At 40.5% G+C, this 19439-nt stretch overlaps 1 protein-coding gene across 2 annotated transcripts in view; it reads right to left on the bottom strand.

The window, feature by feature from the left end:
- Positions 1-18427, bottom strand: part of bcar1 (BCAR1 scaffold protein, Cas family member) — a 141288-nt gene extending 122861 nt beyond the window's left edge. For both annotated transcript variants that reach the window (XM_044192502.1, XM_044192505.1), the window contains exon 1: positions 17924-18427. In XM_044192502.1, the coding sequence (XP_044048437.1) occupies positions 17924-17935 (12 nt within the window). In that variant the 5' untranslated portion in view covers positions 17936-18427. The remainder of the gene's footprint in view (positions 1-17923) is intronic.
- Positions 18428-19439: the final 1012 nt, after the last annotated feature.

The following is a 19439-nucleotide window of genomic DNA, read 5'->3' as shown; positions in this document are numbered from 1 at the left end:
ATTCAAGAAGCTTTTCAATTTACACAAAACATTATGGATTCCCTCCAACAATCAGAGGAGATGCTATTAAAAATGTTAATCCACAATAAAAGCCTTTAAATGAATGTCAGCAAGGCAATCAGAACACTCACTGCATGTACGCACACACTAAAGCTACATTTAATGGAACACTCAATATTATAAACTGCCTCACTGCACAAAACAACCATTATTTGCCAGCAGGGTTTTGCAAGTGTTGTTGATCAATGCCTGGTTCACTATGGATGAACCAGGCAAGCAGATCCCTCCTGCTTCCAGTCTTTGTGCTAAGCTAGGCTAAAGATGTTGCTGTACTGGACACACAGAGATGAAGCTGATATCAAGACCACAACAACCTGGATTTTCCCAAACATGTTGGACTATTCCAATAACAAACCAAGCTCAATATGTACCAGAATACTGCACTAAGACATGACCAATGTCAACATTTAGCAGGATCCTTCATATGCAAAACTGCAGTAGTACCACTGCATGGCAATGAGAATAATCTTTAGATAGATAGATGTACTACTAAAGGGCAAAATTATTACACTATATCACACAAGAACACACGCACACACACACACACACACACAGAATGCAGTGAAAAAGACTGAAGGAAAACAGTGTCTCCTGATGAGGATTGTAGATTTCAGAGAATGTAGACTGCTGTTTGGTTCAGTGCATTTGATTTCTAAACTGTATATATAGCCTACATGTCTATCAATCAATAAAGCTCTGTACCAGCATACTGGCTAATCAATACTAAACCATTTATGACCAATGGAGGCAAGGATAAGGACATAACGTCACAATAACCAAACACACTGTATTATGTACAGTACAAACAAGTTTTCAACTGTGGGTTTGAAGGCTTATACCATTCAAATTAGAGCCTAATGGATAAGGGATTTTTAGGCCAATACTGATAATGACATTTGAGATTTTTAACAAATCCAATAACAATATGTCAGTTGTTATTCATTTTTTAACATAAATGCATGACATGAACAAGCATTTTGATAAAGATCCATTGAAATTGTTTTTTAAAGAATTGTGACCAAGATATGTAGACATTTTACAGTGTAAAAATACACTTGTCAGTGCTCTCTGGTGGACGAACTACATCATGGAGACACTGTTTCTAAATGAGCTCAAACTTATCTTTGACATTTCTGTAATGACATTTCTTGTTACTTATCGGCCAGCATATACCAGATACAATATATCTGCGATAAGTTAAAGTGCACCAATTATCCTTGTGTAGACAGAGAAGAAGAGGAGGCCCATGACTGAGCCTTGTGGAAACCCTGTTGCCAGTGGGATTCTATTGAAGATGTTTCTGGAAACACCAAGTACAGTAAAACCTGATTTTTAAGGAGAAAACTCAGCCTCACATATCAGTCTCACATAAACACAAACACACAAGGTATCTGTAAATAAAATAAACATGAATATCCTAAAATGACATTGCTGTTAGTGTGTGCAGCATGTGTTTTGCTGTGCTGACTGCAGTCAAACACTAAGGCGTGCTCAGCTAACTGCAACAGTCGGCTCATACACTGCAACTGTACCTGACAGTGTTTTAACAGACAGTTTATACAGATGCAACAATGTGTGAAATGTGCTGATAGCACTGATAGCTCTGCACCTGCACCTCTATATATCTGTTTTTACTCTCTCTCTGCTATCCTGCTATTGCTCTGCAAGTTTTAAAACAAAGAACTGACACACGTTTCCACACATACATTCACAGACAATATACCGGTGTTCTTTGGAAGCAGGTCACGGAGGTCATGAAGATAATCTGAAATATCAAACAATGACAAATGAAGTTCAAAACTACCAAGTCTTTCACACGTAATCTAGTGTGCTATCTTTTCATGTATCAAAATGACATTCACATGGGGGCTTATATTTTCTAGGGAACAGTCTTAATTGCAGTGTAAATGTCACACACACACCAGCACCACACAAAAGCCATGAATTTAATTTTGTAGTTTGGCCAACTCACTGAAATCTGAAAATTAGCTCCAGCTGATAAAATTTACTAGTGACAGCTATCGTTTCAGTTGCTGAAATCGATGGTCGTCAACTAAAAAAATAAGCTTTCATGTCAACCAATCATATGCTGGTGACAGACACATCACTATCTTTGCCATGAAATCAGTGCTGCAATTTTACTCAGGGATCAGGATGAAAAGGAAAGCTGAGGAAACCAAAAAAAATATTATTATTCCTTCATGAGAGCATAGACTCCTCTGGATTGAACATGATGTTATAAATATCTACTGTGTGTGGATGCTGTCATGTCCTGTCAACAACAGACACATCCTTTTTTATTAAAGGCACCCACTATAGATAGTCTCTGGAGAGTTAGCAATCCACAGCTCAGACATGCCCACCTTCATCAGATTATGAATATTGTTAAAGAAAAAGAACAATTGCAGTTGATGTTTCCATACTGTTAGCAAAGTTTTCTCTGCCTATCTATATCTAAGGCAAACACAACTGAGCACAAGCAACATGAGGACAATATGCTGCTGAAGAAAAAGGCTGTTTAAGCCTCAGACTGAGACAGGTTGAGTCTGCTTTTAACATATTTTCGTAGTTTTGGTCATCATTTCTATCAGTTATGATAACACTGCCAGAACACAGCATCATCATACAGGTTGTAAACTACAGAAGCAAATTAGAGTCATTAATATTTTGAGCTTGTGAAATGATGTTCATAAATAATTTCACAGCCTGCAGTTGTGTATTGCCTTTTGTGTGCATGTTAAAAAAATGTGCATGCACGTATCTGAATGTGTGACTTTGTAAAAAAAGTTTTGCAGCTGTAGAAATATTTTGTGTATATGTAATTAAAATATGTCAACAGTGACGTTTCACACAGTCTGAGAGACGGACACACAAACGTCATATCTTTGTGTGCAACACTAAAGTTACAAGCTACAAGCACGAATTTTGGCCCTGTTTAAATACCTGTGTAATTAATTAATATTTTGTGTTTGTGTAATTAAAATATGTGCAGAAATATTTTCAACAGTGAGGTTTCACACAGTCTGAGAGCCGGACACACGCATGTTCTATCTTTGCATAATTAAAATAATAATTTTGGCCCTGTTTAAATGCCTGTGCTGACTAGCCAATCAGTACGTTGCCCACTGACCATCCAATCAGAGGAAGTCAAACTGCCCAATCAGGGGCAAAAGGTTCTAGCGCAGGTTTTCTGGTGACTCTTTGCACAATTAAAATAATAATTTTGGCCCTGTTTAAATGCCTGTGCTGACTAGCCCATGCCCACTGACCATCCAATCAGAGGAAGTCAAACTGCCCAATCAGGGGCAAAAGGTTCTAGCGCATTCTGGTGACTTCGTCCATCTGTAGTATGCTGGAGTCAACATGGAGGAGCCCGAGGCACGGAACCTGCCAGTAAAGTTTTACATCATAATTAACTAGATATATCAAGACAGCTATGCATGCATCCCGGAGTTCTCACATTAAATGCCCGCAGCGTCAAGCCTTGAAGCGCCTGTTAAAGAATAGCCTCGCTTTACTCATTATTAACGTTACTTGTTCAAAACGGCACAACAACGAGCGCTGGCCAACAGACTGTAGCTAGCTAAGACTTTAGCTAATATGCAAATTAAGTAACTCCAAGTAGTCCAAGTACTCTTGATATATCTAGTTAATTACGATGTAAAACTTTACTGTCATGTTCCGTGCTAATTAACCCACCTGTATCCCAGAGTTCGCCTCGGGCCCCAGTCGAGTCTGACTGCAGCCGCGGCGCGGCGTTCCTGTAGAGCATGAGAACACCAACTGCTTTGATTGGCTCGTGTGGTACAAGAACGCCCACATTTTTTTCTTCTCTACTTTGCATCCTTTTTGGCCATTTTCCACTGAAACAACTTTTCTGCAGATGTATTTCTGTGAAAAAGATAAATAAATTATATAAATAATATTTTTTTCATTTTCACAACTTGACAATTTTGTAATCTTAAAGATCATCAATGTGAAGTCATCTCTTTACAATGTCAGCATATGATACCTGTGGTACACATGATGCATCCTTCCTTGGCGTTGTTGTTGTGCTCCAAAACCACAAATGTAATGTTTTATTATACACAACCAATATATTGAACACAACATTAATGATAAAAGATTACTGTTAATGTAGCAGGATCAGAAGATAGATGCTTTTAGTCATCAAAAGCACTTAGGAATGGTAGATTAACACAGAAAAGAGTTCACGTTTATATGTTTCTAAACTATTCAATTTATTGTTGTCAAGTCTGTGAAGATATTACAGATATCTACGGTAAAACAAAAGTTTAAGGTACACCAGAAAGGATGAATATTATATATATATGTATATACTATTTCAATGCTACTATTACTTACAGATTTAAATGTACAAGAGTCAACAACTAACAATTTTCTATTTGCAGAAAATATTGAAACAAAGTCCAGTCTCAGATATGAGATGGACAGGAAGGCTGCTTGTTCAGTATTGTAAAGCTCTATACTGACACTCAAATGTTGTTCTTAATGGACAATAACTGAACACTGGGGAGTTTGTATATTTTAGTGTTTGTAATACAAACGACTTTGTCAGTGGCCTGAATTCAATTTCTTTAACCGTCTTAATATATTCAGGTTTATATATAAAAAATCGGAATCAAAGAGTTGTTTCTGTTGTAGTTTGTCAAGCAGAGTGTAAAATCATAATCACCACCAAAGGCCCCTTAATACTGCATTCCCAGTTGTTGCTCGATTTATGTGAAACACACTGGAGTCATGAAATGTATCTACGCAGTGGGGCTGTTTTAGAAGTCTTCATGGCACACTGTGGTAATTCAGCCTAGCATTTCATTCATGTGTGTGAACTTCCTGCTGCGTCGCCACACAGTCACCAACAGTGATGTTTTGCAGTTAGAGATAGGAAGAAGGAGGTCGGGAGGAGTGGAAGGAGGGTGAGGGAGAAAGAAAGAAAGAGATTTTCAGTTCACGTCAGAAAACCAACCTCACAGCTCGTTTAAATCCCAAGTCCTTTTCAGGGTGGACAAGTTATTTCCTTATTTATTATCAGTCTCATTCAAGAATCTGAATTTTCCAGGAAGTTAAAATGTCTTAAATAAATGAATTTAAGTTGCTTAAGAAACTTAGTTGTGTGATAATACTGACTTTGGTGACAACAAGGCAAAATTGCATCCCTTCAATATCTTATCGCCTCGTAGGACTTGAGGATAAGCAACAGTCTTTACAGCACAGTGCATAAGATAAAGCATCGCCTAGTGGAAATCATGTGTGGATGGCATTTTTCTAAACAAAATGAAAAGGTCTGAGGATGCTAAACAGTTATTCACAGTCAAGTTATGTGGTCTCAGTTACAATATTTCTACTTACCAGCCACAGCGCAGGGCTGGATTGAACAATAAGGGAATAACTATGCTGCACAAATATTTCGCCCTTCGGTTCATGTTTAAATTCTGTACGAGTTAGAAAGCACTTTTACTGTCATTTTAAAACCAAACATGTATTTCTACCGTTCAAAATGTTAGTTAGGAGAGGCTCATTGCTACTTACCAGAGAAGACTTGAGAACAAACTGGGCGTTCCCGTTCTGCATAAACCAATGATCTACGTGGGCGTTCCAGCCATGTTCGACAGGAACACCCCCACCGCGGCTGCAGACCGTCTCCCTCGGGCTCCTCCATGTTGACTCCAGCATACTACAGATGGACGAAGTCACCAGAATGCGCTAGAACCTTTTGCCCCCTGATTGGGCAGTTTGACTTCCTCTGATTGGATGGTCAGTGGGCAACGTACTGATTGGCTAGTCAGCACAGGCATTTAAACAGGGCCAAAATTATTATTTTAATTATGCAAAGATAGAACATGCGTGTGTCCGGCTCTCAGACTGTGTGAAACCTCACTGTTGAAAATATTTCTGCACATATTTTAATTACACAAACACAAAATATTTTTACGTGCATGCAAATATATTTTTTTCAGAAGGTGATACACAACTGCAGGCTCTGAAATTATTTATGAACATCATTTCACAAGCTCAAAATATTAATGACTCTAATTTACTTCCAAATAACAGCAGATTAAATTTCATTTTTGGTAGGTGGCTGTGATATAGTGCTCACTTGTAGTGCTCAATCATATTCACTGCAGTAGATATGAGATGCAACTTGAAAATGGCCAGTAATATGTCTGCGAATGTGTGACGAATTTGGTGACAGAGGCGGACCACAGCTGCTGCTGTGTGTGTCTGTTGCTGGCACGTGTAAATGTACTTGATAGACATGTTCCATGGTACACTGACTATTGTACTTATATAATATACTTTGGGTTTTCTGCCAAATAAATGCCGTTGAGATGCCTAATCCTACCCCTTGTCTAACTCTGAGAATGATTCACACTACTTTTACTAATTAACCTCCATTACGGGACAGGCTACTCCTACAAAACACATGTAGGCCTGTACCTTCTTTTCATTCCTATTTGGAGCCAATAAACACATACACATAACATTTTAATATTTTTCTTTCTTAAGCTATGTTCCCTTACATTGCCAATAGAGTGAAAAGAGGTAGAATCATGTTTTGAGTGGAGTATCCCTTTTATTTTGTAATACCCTGATATAATACCGTCACTGTAAAAAACAAAAAAAATACATATAAATACATATACATATAAATCTGAGGTCATATCGCCCACCCCTAGTACCTGTCCTTATATCACAACACACACAAAAACAACACCTGGCTCCCTATATGTGACTGACACAGTGAGTGGACCCTGTTGCCCCTAGCAACTCCCTGCAGAGAATGTGGAGAGCATGTGGAAACTGAGATGCAAGGTGTGTGTGTGTGTGTGTGCATTGAGATGGGAAGAAGTGCTTCTATCTCTAAGTAGCAGTGATTAATATGGAAGTGAAAAGCTTTACTATTGTGCACACACAGCCACTGCTAGTACTTCAATGGCCAAGCAGTCCCTGTACATAGCCTCAGGAAACCCCACCTATCCTACTACAGGATGGTGTTTGTGTCTGTGTATGTGTGTGTGTCTTAGATGAGGACAAACACACAAATAACATGTATGGACAGCACAACACTTTGACACAACATTTAGCATTGTAAATAACCACTATCAACTAGCATGAATGAACACACACACACCACACACACACGGTTTTATGTATGTATTTATATATATATATATATATGCCCTGCATGCATATAAAATGAGATGCATAAATGTAAAAACACTTTTGCCTTCATTAAATTATAAAACTGAATTTATGTATCCATGCGTCCCTTTAGAAATCACACCAGGCTCCGAAATTAACACCTGCCAAGGGCCAAATTCGGGTAGATTTTCCGTTGGGCGAGTAAATCTCCGAAGGCTATCCACCACACTGGTGGGTAAATGTTTGCACCAAAATAGTCATGTAATAAAGTATGCTGAGAGCCTCTGCTGTGTGTCACTGGTGTGATTTACGGGCACGCTGATTCTGTCCTCTGAAAGTCCTGTGTTATTACGTTTATGATCCTTAAGTACATTTAATAGCAAATACTTCAAAAGAATTTTAAGATCAAGACTTCTTGAGTTGTATTCAGGCTTGAAATGATTAACCGTTGATCAACATATTAAAATAATTTTGCTTCAAAATTTGCTCTGGCCTCTTCCTTAAGTTTGTATTCAACATAATACCTTATTATTTCAATGAAATGTACTGAAACGAATGTATATGTGACACAAAAAGGCAATTTATTATTTTGGCCGGTAAAAAAAATGCTTGATTTTTTCATCTACCGGTCACATTGGCCGGTAAGTCAAAAAAGTTAATTTCAGACACTGGATCACATACACGGAGGCAAAACAGGAAAAAACACACACTCAGCACGACAAGCACTGTCATCTAACACACTCTACAGTGGACATGTTGCTTTAAATAATCGACACACCATTCACTATTTTGACTCTGTTGAAACAGTATTAGCTCAATACTAGATTAATATACAGTTGTATGCAAAAGTTTAGGAACCCCTGACAATTTCCATGATTTTCATTTATAAATATTTGGGTGTTTGGATCAGCAATTTCATTTTGATCTATCAAATAACTGAAGGACACAGTAATATTTCAGTAGTGAAATGAGATTTATTGGATTAACAGAAAATGTGAAATATGCATCAAAACGAAATTAGACAGGTGCATAAATTTGGGCACCCCAACAGAAAAATCACATCAATATTTAGTAGAGCCTCCTTTAGCAGAAATAACAGCCTCTAGACGCTTCCTATAGCCTGTAATGAGTGTCTGGATTCTGGATGAATGTATTTTGGACCATTCCTCCTTACAAAACATCTCCAGTTCAGTTAGGTCTGATGATTGCCGAGCATGGACAGCCCGCTTCAAATCACCCCACAGATGTTCAATGATATTCAGGTCTGGGGACTGGGATGGCCATTCCAGAACATTGTACTTGTTCCTCTGCATAAAGGCCAGAGGAGATTTTGAGCAGTGTTTTGGGTCGTTGTCTTGTTGAAATATCCAGCCCGGCGTAACTTCAACTTTGTGACTGATTCCTCAACATTATTCTCAAGAATCTGCTGATATTGAGTGGAATCCATGCGACCCTCAACTTTAACCAGATTCCCAGTACCGGCACTGGCCACACAACCCCACAGCATGATGGAACCTCCACCAAATTTTACTGTGGGTAGCAAGTGTTTTTCTTGGAACGTTGTGTTCTTTTGCCGCCATGCATAACGCCCCTTGTTATGACCAAATAACTCAATCTTTGAAACTTTGTTTCATCAGTCCACAGCACCTTATTCCAAAATGAAGCTGGCTTGTCCAAATGTGTGTTTGCGTACCTCAAGCGACTCCGTTTGTGGCATGTGTGCAGAAAAGGCTTCTTTCGCATCACTCTCCCATACAGCTTCTCCTTGTGCAAAGTGCGCTGAGTTGTTGAACGATGCACAGTGACACCATCTGCAGCAAGTTGATGTTGTAGGTCTTTGGAGGTGGTCTGTGGGCTGTTTTTGACCGTTCTCACCATCCTTCGCCTCTCCAATATTTTATGTGGCCTGCCACTTCTGGCCTTAACAAGAACTGTGCCTGTGGTCCTCCATTTCCTCACTATGTTCCTCACAGTGGACACTGACAGCTTATATTTCTGCGATAACTTTTTGTAGCCTCCCCCTAAACCATAATGTAGAACAATCTTTTTTTTCAGGTCATTTGAGAGTTGTTTTGAGGCCCCCATGTTGCCACTCTTCAGAGGAGAGTCAAAGAGAACAACAACTTTCAATTGGCCACCTTAAATACCTTTTCTCATGATTGGATGCACCTGTCTATGAAGTTCAAGGCTTAATGAGCTCACCAAACCAATTGTGTGTTCCAATTAATCAGTGCTAAGTAGTTACAGGTATTCAAATCAACAAAATGACAAGGGTGCCCAAATTTATGCACCTGTCTAATTTCGTTTTGATGCATATTGCACATTTTCTGTTAATCCAATAAACCTCATTTCACTACTGAAATATTACTGTGTCCTTCAGTTATTTGATAGATCAAAATGAAATTGCTGATCCAAACACCCAAATATTTATAAATGAAAATCATGGAAATTGTCAGGGGTTCCTAAACTTTTGCATACAACTGTACATTTTATCTTTTTCTTTTTTCTTTTCTTTTTATTGGTGCAAAAGGACAGTACATAAACACCAGCAGGGGTAGAGACATTCAATACACTGAAATAGATGGAGGAAAAGGTTTACATTCAATCAGAGGAAACATGAGAAAACTAAACTAAACTAAACCAAAAAAGATAAATAAATAAAATAAAATAAAAGATATAACAATAATAATAATATGCAAGCCAGTTATAGTTGCAAAGAGTAGAGTGATTATGCACGGCACACGTGTGTGTGTATAAGAGTGTATATGTATATGTGTGTATGTATAACTGATAGAGAAAAGACAGAAGAGAGAGGGAAGACTGAGCAAACAAAGTAAAAAAAAAGGGGGAGACACCAAATAAGGGTTATAACAACACTGAAGTTGGCACCTCTGGGCACCATCCATGTCACTGCGGGTGTACTAGGGCTCTGGCAGAGGTCAGCTGGGTTGGGCCTGCAAGTCACTCAATTTATTTGGGCTAATCTTCTTTGGGCTGCGCCCAGACCCTTAGGAGGGTGCTGAAGATAACTATGGCCCCTCCCAGAGCCTAACCCCAAACCCTCTGGAGTGAGCTGGCTCTGTCGGGGCCAGGAGGTATTTTTAAGTGTGTTTTGAATCCAGTAAGACGGTGTAGTCCCTCATTCGTCCAGGAGTGTTCTATCATAGAAAAGGTTTCAGTCAAACCTTTTGAATCCAGTGTACTCTGTCTTTGCCCTATGTCCTTATGTAAGTAAATGAGTGAGCAGATTACAGACTGAGCAAGTGGGTTGATCTTAAGCACATGTGTTATATCTAAAGCCGGGCTCAGGATACAAGAGATTTGGGCCAATTTATCCCCAATTCCCCCGTCCCAACAATCTGAGGAGAAATCTGGTCTGGGACTTTGGTTGATACCGATGTTAGGCCCAGATTATCTGGTAATGTGAGGGGTTTACAGATCCAGTCTTAAACCTCCCAAACTGCTTGCAGACTAATTGGAGCCGCCCCTATAACATCAAACGTGTTTGATATTTAGGAGTTCAAATTTGGATGATTACGTCAGTACTTTCCGAGCGGCACCACAGTAGCCAATAAGAGAGACATGTCAGAGCAGCTGACGGTGTTGCCAAGCAATGGAAAACATACTAGCTCTTGAGGCTAATGTTAGCTAGCATACTACTGTTGACAGATATTAAACCTCTAGTTCTTGCTGAAGAATAGACAACCTGTGTTGACCGTGTCTCCCCAACCATTTTCTCATCCAGACTCGTGCCTTCTGCTTTTGTTTTTTCTCACTGCAAAGCAATACTACAGCAAGTTATCGCACAATGGCAGTCTCCATATTGTTTACATCTGCTTCCCCATGAGAACACGTGAGGTGGAGCATTGTTTCCCTCTGGCATGACAATCTTAATAATATCCTGTAGTGTGTGATGAGCCATTATTTTCAAATCTTGCAGTGTGTGCATCATAAAAAATCTGCATTGTATGTTTTTACACTGTAACATTGTGGTGATAGTAACAAAACACTGTCGCTATTGCACTTACTCTATGCTCAGACATCCGTTTCGCCCCGCTGGCTTTGGTTGTTTTTTTTTGGGATTCTGAATGTCTCAAGCACTCCCTGTCCATATGTGTCCCAAAGCTTTGGTTAACGCACAGCGACTCCACTTCTGTTTCCATTGGTGCACATTTACCGCAGCAGCACCACCAGTTGTCCATGGCACAGGGAAGCTCTGTGCCACTATCCTCACCAGCTGGTGGTGCTTGACTCTCAGCTGTGGCGACCTCTTCCTCCTCCATACGCTGTAATTCCTAACTACTAATCACTCCGACTCAATCATCACTCTTGTGCGCAAAGTTAACCAGATGAAGACGGAAATACAGCGTCTTGAGGAGAAAAACAAAGATTTGGAAGCAAGGTCGCGCAGAACAACCAAATTTCTTAGCCTCAACCCAAAAGGTCTTAACCATCCAGTAAAATATTCTCACACCTAAGAAAGCTTAAGTCCAATATAGTTTATCTTCAGGAAACGCATCTGCGTAACAGTGACCATTCTAGGCTTAAGAGGGGAGGTTTTACACAGATATTCCAATCTAAATTTAATGGTAAGAGCAGAGGTTCTGCTATTTTAATACAGAGGGATGTACAGTTTTATTGAATGTAAGGTAATATCTGATAAAAATGGACGTTTTGTGATTATACAAGGAGTGCTTTTTAATACGCCAGTGGTCATAGCTTGTGTTCATAAACCTAATTGGGATGATGCTTATTTATTTAGTGACTTCTTTGCTCAACTTCTGGCTTTGAACACTCATCAACTCATACTAGGGGGGGAGTTTAACTGTGTCCTCAACCCCATTCTGGGCCACTCCAAGGCTCCAGTTGGTCCTCTCTCCAAATCAGCCCACGTTATTAATGATTTCCTCCAGGCTTATGGGGTAACAGACCCCTGGAGATTCACAAACCCTCAAACTAAACAATTTTCCTTTTTTCCCCCCCAGTGCACTAGTCATATTCAAGAATAGACTTCTATCTTTTGGACAATCTTCTGGATTCCTCCTGATACACAAATCTACTATGAGGGTACTGCAATTTCTGACCATAGCCCAGTGGTGATGTCTCTCTGTTTTCTAGATAGGGCTTTACCTCTTACCACTTAATTCGATTTAATCCGTGATTTTTGTCGGACAAGAACTTAGTACTTTTATATCAGAACAAATAGACTTTTTTCTCTGCATGTCTAACCGAGCTTATTAGCCTCCTAAATAATATCAATCGAAGCCATAAGAGTGCACCGTCTGGAGATCTTTATAAGGAAAGGATCTTACTGCAGACATAATTTGACAATCTCACATCCGACAGTGCAGTAGACATCCACTTAAAATCCAGGCAGAAATATTATGAACATGGGGAGTGAGCAAGTAAACTTCTCTGCCATCAATTGAGGCAATCTGCAGCCTCCAGTCTAATATCTGCAATTGAAACACCCACATGTGATCTTTCCACTGATTAATGACCTCTTTAGGAGGTTCTATGAGGAACTGTACTCTTCAGAAGCGAAGGAGAAGTCTTCAACTTCTCAGTTCCTTGTCACCCTTGAGACACCAAAAGTGGATGCAGAACATAGCAGACCTTGACAAACCCCTCTCGGTGGCAGAGATTTATCAGCCATCAAAATCTATGAAAAACAGTAATGCCCCTGGTCCCACCGGCTTCCCAAGCAAATTTTATTATAAAATCTTGCAGAAAATGTCACCTTTAATCTGTTACGCCTACACCAAAGCACTCCAACAGGGGTTGCTTCTCCCAACCATGTCTCAGGCCATGATATCTGTCGTCCTGAAAAAGGATAAGGACACATAAATGTGTCCTATTGTCCTGTGAGTTTACTAGGATGTGACTATAAAATCCCTACTAAAGCCCTAGCTTTTCGGCTAGAATCTGTTATGCCTACAATAATTCACACGGACCAGTCAGGCTTTATCACAGGCAGACAATGATGTGCCAATTTGCACCAGCTATTTAACATTCTTTATACATCTATGACGATCAAGGCTTTGGAAGCATTTCTATCTCTAGATGCCCACAAAGCTTTCAATCGTACTGAATTCAAATATCTTTTTTCAGCACTGGAAAAATTTTTATTTGGCCCATAATTTATCTCCTGGATAAAAGTGCTGTACTCACCGCCACAGGCATCAGTCTATAGAAACAGGATAATGTCCCAATACATCCCCCTACAAAAGGGAACTCAGAAGGGCTGCCCTTTGAGTCCCCTCCTCTTCAATATTGCCATAATACCTTTGGCTGTCTCCCTGAGGGCCAGCATCAGAATGATAGGTATACGTAGAGGAGGGCAGTTACATAAACTATCTTTGTATGCAGATGACCTCCTACTTTTTATTTAGAGCCCCATACTACCATTCCCAGCGTTCTGGATGTTATCTCAAACTTTGGTGATGTCTCAGGATATAAAATTAACCTCACAAAGAGCCTGCTCTTCCCAGTTAATCAGTCGGCTCTGGACTTAATTTATGACTTATACCCTTTTAAGGTTGTTCATGACTCTTTAACATATGTGGGAGTCCTCTCTGGCTCGGATACTGATGTGGCCGGGTCCGCACTGTCGGCGGGTTCAACGGCGAAACTGTTCCTTCGGGTGGCAGTGGAGGGAAGCACCAGTCGACTTTAGTGACAAACATCACTGACAACAGATTATATCAGCTGTAGCTAATTAACATTAACACCATTAGTAACTTAACAATAGGCCGAAATTAAACCTTTGGCTAGTGTTTGATTAAAGTGCTCTCTGCAACCCATTGTCTGTACTCAGACAACGATTATCTGTGTGTTATCAGCATTAAGAGTTGGAATCTCCTAGTATAACTTTGATGCATATCATATCAATAATTTAAGCTTATCATCATAATAGTTCTGAATCAGAACCTCCAGTATTTGGTCTAAGTAGCTCGTGGAAAATAAGGTGCAAAAGTCAGTAGGCTACAGCTGTCATTTCAATGTGTCAGATACACAACAATATTTCATAAACAATATTTCATATCTTCTTCTGCTCATCTGATTTTCAGGTTGGAGCTATAGGTTTGTACATTTGGTTAAGCTATTTCATGTTACAGGTGCTTCTGACTGCAAGTTTTCCATCAGTGTAATGATTTAATGTAAAATGTAGATGACAAGATACAGTAATAGTGAGCTTCAGGTGTCAAATCTTCCAATGTCCAATGTGAATTATGTACATGCACATTATTAATGTGTCTGTGTGCATGTATAATGTACATACACCTTGTGTCCTGCTCTCAGCTTGTGAAAATCAGGCTACTCTTCAAATTCTACGTATATCTGACCCTTCCCTGCTCTCTGATGCCACATGCCACATGCCACATGTAAGTGTGTGGAAAAGAATAATACACACTAGAAAAGCCTCCAGCCACAGTCTGCTAGGTTTTGCTCGACACAGAAGCAGAGCAATCAAACAGAGAATCATCCCTGTCTAAAATTCAAACACATCCTGTTTTTTTCCTGTGTGATCAGCATATCAAGACAAGCTCAGTTTAACATGCTTCAAACACACAGACACACACACTCTGTTTCTAGAAACAAACCTGCCATGCTCACGGACGTCATGGAAAGCACAGCTGTGAGAGAGAGTGGGTATGTGTGCGCGTGGGCAGAGACGACGCAGATAAATGTGACATTGGCCAGGTCAGAGGGATCATGGGAACGGTTGCTGTGGAAACTAGGAGGTCACTGGCTGATTCTACAGGTGTGGTGATGTCACTAATGATGTCAATAACAGCGATAGAACAAGCTGACAGAATAACTGAGCAGTATATGAACATTTGGAGTAGACACACAGCAAATAGACTTCACAATGCACTTCCTTTCTCCAACTCATTGAGCAAATACAGTGTGCATGTGCATACACATACACACACACACACACACACACACACACACACACACCACAATCTGATATCGTGACAGCCCTAGTTAGGTAATTAGTATTTCACAACAGTGTTAGGCTCACTCAAAGGTTACTATAGTTTTAAGTTTACTTTTACAGAGGATTTCCATCTGGACATGACTGACAACTGCATTTTTTGGCATAAAAATTTTAAATTTAAGACACTGTACATATTGGCAAAGTGTATTGACTATTAGCTGATAGTCATTACAGATGATGGGGGTCTGTCAAATCAAGACTAAGAGTCTACAGCCATGTTAGTGGCTCTGTGAGGCTTATTTAAGGGATCACCAAAGTTATTATAATTCATCCTGTGGAGACCATGAATGTGTGTGTCATAATTTCATAGCAATCTATCCAAAAGTTGTTGAGATATTTCAGTCTGGACCAAAATGGTGGAATGGCTCGTGTGGCTAAAAAACATTAAAGAAACACATATACAGGGTCTCTTATTCAGAGGCTTTCTGTAAAAAAATCAGGAACCAATCTGTGATCAGTATCAGATCAGCTGATTCTCATGACATTAAATCAGTGATCAGTCTCAGGTCCAAAAAGCCTGATCAGGGCATCCCTATTTCTTGTCCAATTCAATGACCTATCAGCACACTTTACATTCTATTGCCACACAACTAATGCTGGAGTGAAATTAGAAGCTAAGCTTTGTAGAACTCATTGTATAAATAGAGTAAATGGACTCTATTCATTCAATTTGGATTCTTTGATCAAATTTAGGTTGTGGCAATGGGGTAACTTCCACTGTCTCTCTCTTTTTATAGTGAAAACATCCATACACACACACACACACACACACACACACCAAATCCAATACACTTTAAGGGCATCAGTTTCATCATCACCTCCTAACCCACCGAGACAGCTGTCAATCAACCAAACACCTCAAAACATACCTGTTAAGCCTTAATATCTACTACATGGAGCAACAACTCTCAAAATCACCACCAAGACACACATTAGAAGAAGTCATTTTAAAAAAGAAGTTGTGTTTTTTTTGCAGTCCATTGGATGTTTTCTTAGAGTCTGCATCTACTGGGCCATTATCAGAACTACAACTTAAAACACTAAAGCTCTGGCTTTACTACTCAACAGCTGGAAACAGTAGTTTTTAACAAGCACTACTTCAACAGGAGTAAATAGTACATTTGGATTAGTAGGCCAACAAAGTCAGGACAGCATATTGCATGTATGATACAGTGTTCATCATTTTGGCCAGCTTATGTGAAATAAATCCATCCATCCATTTTCTACCGCTTGGTCCCGTTAGGGGTCGCGGGTGACTGGAGCCTATCCCAGTGACTTTGGGCCTTAGGCAGGGTACACCCTGGACAGTGGCCAACTCGTCGCAGGGCTAACACAGACACAGACAAGGACAGACAACCATTCACTCTCACATTCATTCAATACGGGCAATTTAGAGTTATCAATTAACCTACACATGCATGTCTTTGGACGGTGGGAGGAAGCCAGAGAACCCGGAGAGAACCCACGGTAACACGGGGAGGACATGCAGACTCCACCAAACAAACGGGCAATGATTGGAAGGAGCACATGGTAAACGGACTGCATTTATATGGCGCTTTTCTAGTCTATCGACCTTTACAACATTCACCGCTCATCAGGAGCGGTGAGGGGTTCATTGTCTTGCTCAAGGACACTCTCTGGAGGAGCCGGGGATCAAACCAGCAACCTTACCATTACTAGACGACCGCTCTACCTCCTGAGCCATGCCGCCCCACATATTTTCCTGTTAATTTTACAAATACTGACAGCATATTCCAAGAAAGCTTTAAAAGCTTCAAAAAAAAAAATGTAAGCACAAAAATGCAGACACTTGTGAATTCACTTTGAAATCCTAATGGAAAACTAGTATTAGCAATGAATCTGGACAAAGCAGTGTTCTATGGAGTGCACATCTGCTTGTGCATACAGCACGACAGCTACAGCTCAACAGGTAAACTCTGAAAGCATATGGTGCTCTGAAGAGATGAAGTATATTATTATTATCAACCACAAAGACAGTGGAAATCATCACTGTCACTACTGTGCATTCCTAATAATGGAACGAATATAGGCTAATAAATGTAAGCCCTTTTCCATTTGTGGTGTAGCTGAGTACACAGGGCTCTCACACACACACACACACACACACACACACACACACACACACAGCTTGCTATTAGACCCTCCAGGCTGAGTTTGTGAAACAGATCCTCCGGAATGTGATAAAGGACAACACAAGCTTGTTGAAGACCGTTACCAACAGCCTCACCTGCACTAAGACATCTGAGACTGTGCAAAAGCAACATAGACACAAGTCCATCCCTAGAACACACACACGCAGTAATCAGCTGCCTAACTGTGTTGACAGGCCGGGCCTGCGGAGAATAGCGATACGGGCACTACAGAGCCAGCATGGGGCCTTAAACCAGAGAGCACTCACAACACTGTCACATTAATGTCCCTCTCCTAACGAGCAGAGCTGTACAGCTACTCCTACACCATATCCGTCAGCGGGCTCTTCCAGCAGATTCCACTGACAGTTGCCATTGTAAGATGCGGTGCGCGGTGTAGAACTGGGTGTGTGCTGGACTGAAGAGCTGTCACTTAGCTAACGTGTTCAGCCTCGTCTCTAAACGGCTGCCATGGAACAGTGAAGGGCAGGAAAGCAGACAAGCTGTAAAAGTATTTCCTGAGCCTCAGGACGGACATACTTACAGGGACAGACATTTTGCTGGTGCTGTCTCTCTCCTTGGCTCCTGGCTGTAAAACGCACGGCGGTCTTTTTTCCAGATGCTACTTTTCCCACAGAACGAGGTTTTCTTCACGGCTCCCCAAGTGTCAGTCCTCCGTCATCGATCCCATGGCGGACTCTATAGGAAAGGCAGACATGCAGCTGTAGAAAGTGGTCTGGCAGTCGCTGGGTTTAGGTGTAGAAAATGTGCCTGCAGCGAAAGCAAAGCTTTGCGACAGCAGTGCGGCCGCCTGAGTGTCCGGCAGACCCGGCTGTCTGTCCCTCTCCCTCCGCCGCGCGGCTCTTCTGCCGCGGGTGCCTTCACGGACCCCTTTAGAAATGCTTCAATAAAAGCTAGTAAACGACGCAGCGATGATTCGGGAGCTCAAGCGACTTCCACCGTTATGCTGACGGCTCTGTAGCGTTGGCTCCGGGAGGAGAGCACCGCCTTTGCCGCTGTCTGTTGCCGTCCTTCCCCAGGGAAGAACCCGTCCAGCCTTAAAGAGACCGCCTCACTACAAGGACTAGTCATTCCTACAGTTTACAACGCACTTTAACAACCCACAGCACGGTAACGCCTGGAGCATTTGTTTGGAACAAGCCTTTAAAGGCATGTTTTAGCCCATTCACTACACATCATTCATACTTAAAATTAGCCTGCAGACGACTATTTTGCAAATCATGCTGCCATATTTTGGAAATTTGAGTGGTTTACATCCCTGTTAGTACACTGTACACTACTCTAAGCCTATAGCTCTCTATACAACTACATTAATATATAGCCTATACTATCTATAGAGTATACTATTATGAAAGAAGAACAAGTTGTCACAAACGATTTAAATATTAGAGAACATCCATACAGGCCAGTGAGACTTCTAGAGAGACGCTCTGCCTCTCCCGGCACCAGAGCTATCCATTCTTTCCCTTACCATTTGAAAACTTATTTGCAAACTCTGGAAATTTGAATTTTTTCTTCCATCACAGTAAATATCAAGTCTGCATTCATTTTTGTCAAAGTTACATTATTATTTCTAAAACACAGTAACATGATTTGCAAAATGGTTAGCTGTAATATTAATATGCCTAGAACAGCGTCTACAGTCTAAATATCCTGGGCTATGCGGTCTCTGTATTGCCTCTTCTGATGAGCAGCTGTTTGTGCAGTCATTATCAGAAGTTATTCAGTTGCATGTTTCTGCTCATTTTAACAATGTGGCCCAGATATGATCATTTTAACACAGTGACACTGACAAAAATCATAATAATCATAATTTATAAACACACCTCTGATAACAGAGAGTTGTTTGAAATCAGTAGGTCATTAAAATGATTGGAATAGATGGAATGGATGGATTGTCAGGATGATGTGCGGTACAGTTGAGCCTCCGCTGCCACACTGACTCTTCTTTGTGTGTATGTGTGTGTGTTTTCTGCAGGAACACAATCAGACTCCCTGCTGTGGTTTAAATAACAGCAGCTATTTTCACCCACACACCT

This window comes from Siniperca chuatsi, linkage group LG4 (assembly GCF_020085105.1).
Source record: "Siniperca chuatsi isolate FFG_IHB_CAS linkage group LG4, ASM2008510v1, whole genome shotgun sequence".
Classification (NCBI taxonomy): Eukaryota; Metazoa; Chordata; class Actinopteri; order Centrarchiformes; family Sinipercidae; genus Siniperca; species Siniperca chuatsi.
The sequence above is the reverse complement of the archived record's forward strand: the minus strand, read 5'-3'. Positions and strand labels throughout refer to the sequence as shown.